This window comes from Priapulus caudatus, unplaced genomic scaffold, assembly GCF_000485595.1.
Source record: "Priapulus caudatus unplaced genomic scaffold, Priapulus_caudatus-5.0.1 Scaffold4799, whole genome shotgun sequence".
Classification (NCBI taxonomy): Eukaryota; Metazoa; Priapulida; class Priapulimorpha; order Priapulimorphida; family Priapulidae; genus Priapulus; species Priapulus caudatus.
The window spans coordinates 1-4885 of NW_014581860.1; the positions used below are offsets into that span (position 1 = coordinate 1).

General features: G+C 46.2%; 1 protein-coding gene across 1 annotated transcript in view; it reads left to right on the forward strand.

The window, feature by feature from the left end:
- The first annotated feature begins 1502 nt into the window (after positions 1 to 1502).
- Positions 1503 to 4885, forward strand: part of LOC106819854 (gamma-aminobutyric acid receptor subunit alpha-3-like) — a 4246-nt gene continuing 863 nt past the window's right edge. Inside the window, exons 1-3 of the mRNA XM_014824427.1 lie at positions 1503 to 1560; positions 1865 to 2008; positions 3463 to 3524. Of these exons, the coding sequence (XP_014679913.1) occupies positions 1503 to 1560; positions 1865 to 2008; positions 3463 to 3524 (264 nt within the window). The remainder of the gene's footprint in view (positions 1561 to 1864; positions 2009 to 3462; positions 3525 to 4885) is intronic.

The window sequence follows — 4885 nt, forward strand, 5'->3', positions numbered from 1 at the left end:
ATGTGCGTCGGCGTTGGTCTGTCTTGCATAGTGTTGGTGGTTGCGTTGTGTTGCATGGTCGTGTGGTGTGGCGTCTGTGTTTGTCTGTGTTGCGTGTGCTGCGTCTGTGTTTGTATGTTGGTGCTGGTGTGGCGGTCTCGTGTTTGATGTGGTGTTGTCGTTGCGTGCGTCTGTGTTTGATCGTGGTGCGTGTGTGCGTCTGTGTTTGCATGTGTGTGCGTGTGTGCCGTCTGTGTTTGCATGTTTGTGGTGTGTGCGTGCAGTGTTGTAGCCGTCTGTTTTGCAGGTGGGTTGGTGGGCGTCTGTGTTTGTATGTGTGTGGCGTGTGTGCGTCTGCTGTTTGCTGTGTGTGTGCGTGCGTGTGTGCGTCTGTGTTTGCATGTGTGTGCGTGTGTGCGTCTGTGTTTGCATGTGTGTGCGTGTGTGCGTCTGTGTTTGCATGTGTGTGCGTGTGTGCGGTACTTGTGCTTGTATGTGTGTGGTTGGCGTCTGTGTTTTGTATGTGCGTGCGTCGTGTGAGTCTTGTTTGTATGTGGTGTGCGTGCGTGCGTCTTGTTTGTATGTGTGTGCGTGCGTTGCCTCTGTGTTTGCAATGTGTGTGCGTGTGTGCGTCTGTAGTTATGCATGTGTGTGGCGTGTGTGCGTCTGTGTTTGCATGGTGTGCGTGGTGGGTCTGTGTGTGCATGGTGTGTGGTGTGTGCGTCCTGTGTTTTGCATGTGTGTGCGTGTGTGGCGTCTGTGTTTGCATGTGTGTGCGTGTGTGCGTCTGTGTTTGCATGTGTGTGCGTGTGTGCGTCTGATGTTCTGTATGTGGGTGCAGTGCGTGCGTCTGTGTTTGTATGTTGTGCGTGCGTTGCGTCTGTGTTTGTATGGTGTCGTGCGTGCGTGCGTCTGTGTTTGCATGTGTGTGCGTGTGTGCGTCTGTGTTTGCATGTGTGTGCGTGTGTGCGTCTGTGTTTGCATGTGTGTGCGTGTGTGCGTCTGTGTTTGTATGTGTGTGCGTGTGGTGCGTCTGTGTTGTATGTGTGCTGGTCTGTGTTGGATGTGTGTGCGTGTGTTGCGTCTGTGCTTGTTGTGTTGTGTGTTGTTGTAGTTGCGTGTGTGTGTGTGTGCTGCTGCGTGGGTTGTGGCGTGTGTGCGTTGTGTTTGTAGGTGTGTGCGTGCGTGCCTCTGTGTTTGCCATGTGTGTGCGTCTGTGCGCTCTGTGTTTTGCCATGTTGTGTGCGTGTGTGCGTCTGGTGTTTGCATGTGTGGTGCGTGTGTGGTCTGTGTTTGCATGTGTGTGCGTGTGGTGCGTCTGTGTTTGCATGTGTGTGCGTGTGTGCGTCTGTGTTTGCATGTGTGTGCGTGTGTGCGTCTGTGTTTGTATGTGTGTGCGTGTGTGCGTCTGTGCTTGTATGTGTGTGCGTGCGTGCGTCTGTGTTTGTATGTGTGTGCGTGCGTTCGTGTATGTATCCTGCGTCTTCCATGTTTTCAGATTGACGATACGAGCAAAATGTCCGATGAAGTTGAGAAAATTTCCGATGGACCAGCAGAACTGCCCTCTGGAGTTCGGCAGCTGTGAGTCTATCTACCTACCTGTAGCTCTCTCTGTCTCTAAACAAACCACTGACCTCCCTCCTACACATATATAGTCATACATCACAGCGCACCGGTTACCATTGTACGAATCTCCAAATAGGTTTATTAAAACAGTAACTTAAACTGAAAGGCACATTTAAAAGCATGTTCATTAGCTAGTTAGATAATTGGTAAAAACAGGCCAGTTAATGTACCTCGAATTGTTGGCCATCTGCAATAATTGAAGCCACCGTTGATCGCTATCGTAGCATGTTTCAGTCCATGCATTACCACCTGTGTTCAGACAGCTACAACCATAAAGAGGTTCTCTACGTATGGGATCCTGTTAAAGAGGACCACCCAGTTTACCAGTCACGGGACCTGTCGCTGTCGCAGTTCAACCTTACGGCAATACCCGTGCGTAATGCTACGAAACCAATCGGCAAAGGTAACAAACTAACATTATATACAGCGTATATGGACATATCTAAACCTTATGTAGGGGGCAGGAGATTAATCACTATATATATATAGACAGATAGTATATATAGTATTATATATATATATATATATATATAATAACTACTCCGTAGAGAGAGAGAGAGAGAGAAGAAGAGAGAGAGAGAGAGAGAGAGAGAGAGAGAGAGAGAAGAGAGAGGAGAGAGAGAGAAGAAAGAGGAGATAAAGATTGATGGATATATGACTATATATTATAGATAGAATAGATAGATAGGATAGATAAGATAGATAGATAGATTAGAATAGATATGATAAATATGATTAAGAGTAGATAGATAAATAGATAGATATGATGATGGATTGGATAAGTAGAAGATCGTCCCATATAGTAAAGTTATTGAACATGTTAAGAATCGAAAAGTAATAAAATGGCTGCAATAAAAAATTACGTTATACAAGTTTGAAAGATGTATAGATCCTGTGTGCTCTTATTTCTCTATGAAGTCATAAACCTAGCGTGCAATTATTCCTAAGCACAGTAGCGTAAACTACCAATTTCTCGTTACAATAGAACCGTATAATATGGTTCCCCATCGAAGTTCTTATGGCGACACGAAAAGTAACAAGTGTACGATTTTAGAACAATTGGTTACCAAAGTTTAAGTTAACACGACGAGGCCGACTCAACTCTCCCCTGTTTTCGTCTACGTTCACTGCTTGTTTCAACACGTGATTACTCCGCTGCTGAAGGAACAGAGTGGTTCACCGTACGGCGCACACAGCCGGCTACTTCCTCATACAGGTCTACCTGCCATTGCATCCCTACTCGTGCGGCCTGTTCCTGGAGTTTCCTCTGGAATCAACAGGGAAGCAACGGCATGATCGCGAATCGGCTAGGGATTGCTGAGTCATGCGACACTTCGCATAGCATACAAATTATGAGTTGCCTAACCGACCAATGATTCATATATTATTGAGGGAATAGTCATAAACACTCGACCAGACTAACACACGCGCGCGCGCAACGACATCTCATCATGCACAACACGCACGCACGCGAACGCACGCACGCACACACACCACAGCACTCACCACGCAACGCACGCACGCAGCGCACACAACACACACAGAATGGTAATTATAAATATGAGAATTATAGTATGAAGCGAGACAGTAGACACACACACGCGCGCGCGCACAACGCACGACACATCACACACCACACACACACACAGCACACACACACACACACACACACAGAGAGCAAATAGAGCGATAGGAAAAAAAGTGGCGAGTAAGAGAAGAGAAATATATATATATATAAGATATAATTAGGAGAGAAGAGAGAGAGAGAGAGAGAGAGAGAGAGGGGGGGGGGATGATTATAAATGGAGAATTATATATGAGTACGATGTATTCATCTGTCTTTGTATCTGTTGGCAGGAATCACAACAGTGCTGACGTTATCCCAGTTCAGCCTGGACAGTCGCACCGACCTACCCAAGGTTTCCTACCCTACGGCTTTAGACTGGTTCCTCGTAATCTTGCTATATATTCGTCAATAGGTGAGCACTTCTCATGTGCTGTCGGTTATCCAAACATAAAATGTCATAAACACAAAATGAGTAATCGAGCATTTTGTTGTTTTTTTTTTGTTTTTTTTTTTTTTTTATTTTTTTTTTTTTTTTTTGTTTTTTTTTCTTTGTTTATTTTTTTGTTTTTTTTTTGTTTGTTTTTTTTTTTTTTTTTTTTTTTTTTTTGTTTTTATTTTTTCTTTTTTTTTTGCTTGTCCGTTACGCTTCTCTTCAAGGAGTAAGCAACTCTCTGATATAAAGAGTTGTAGAAATTATGAGGTAAGAACACCGTGCGCGACGCGGTGTGTGTGTGTGTGTGTTGTGTGTTGTGTGTGTGTGCGTGTGCGTGTGCGTGTCGTGTGCGTGTGCGTGTGTGTGTGCGGGCCGTGCGTGCGTGCGTGCGTGCGTGCGTGTGTGTGTGTGTTTGTGAGTGTGAGGTGTGTGTGTCCCGTGTGCTGGTGCGTGTGCGTGTGCAGTGTCGCGTGTGTCTGCGGCGTGCGTGCGTGCGTGCGTGCGATGCGTGTGTTTGTGTGTGTGTGTGTGTGTGAGTCTGTGTGTGTGTGTGTGTGTGGTGTGCCGCGCGTGTGCGTGTGTGCGTGGTGCGTGTGCGTGCGTGCGTGCGTGCGTGCGTGCGTGTGGTGGTGTGCGTGCGTTGCGTGTGTGTGTGGTTGCGTGCGTGCTGTGTGTGCGTAGCGTGTGTTTGCGTGCGTGTGCAGCTCTCCCCTAAAAGCATTTTGGGTACCAATGCTATAATTTAGTTCGCGACGTAGAACAGTGCTGGCCCTCTGGTTCTTCGACAACATCCTATTATTAATTTTTTTTATTATCCTATGCCATTTCCCACCAACGGACTCCAATCGCACAGGTGTAATCGCCGCGGACTTATCACTGCCTGGATCAAAGATTACATGCCATTTGCGCTCCTGAACACTGACTCATACGATTGATTCGGATAATTGAATTTAGGGCAATTAAGGTTATTGGTAAGAAATTTGCCCAAGGGTTTTGGGGCAGTGTGTGTATGTGTATGCGAAACACAGAATACACTAGCGTGGGGCGCAGTCCTGCGGTCGTAGGCGAATTTTCAGTGCTACCCCCCTATCGAATAAGTTCCGCATCAAGAGGCAGAAAAGAGAATACCCTACGAAATCGGCAGAAGCTCATAATATTTAAAAGGGTAAGCCAGAAAAGGAGGCTGCGCAATTCCGAAAAACTGCCTAAAAAAAAAGAACCCGATCTTAGAAAAATACTGTAAGTGTCAACACTGGCAAGCATACAGAGAACTGAGGACC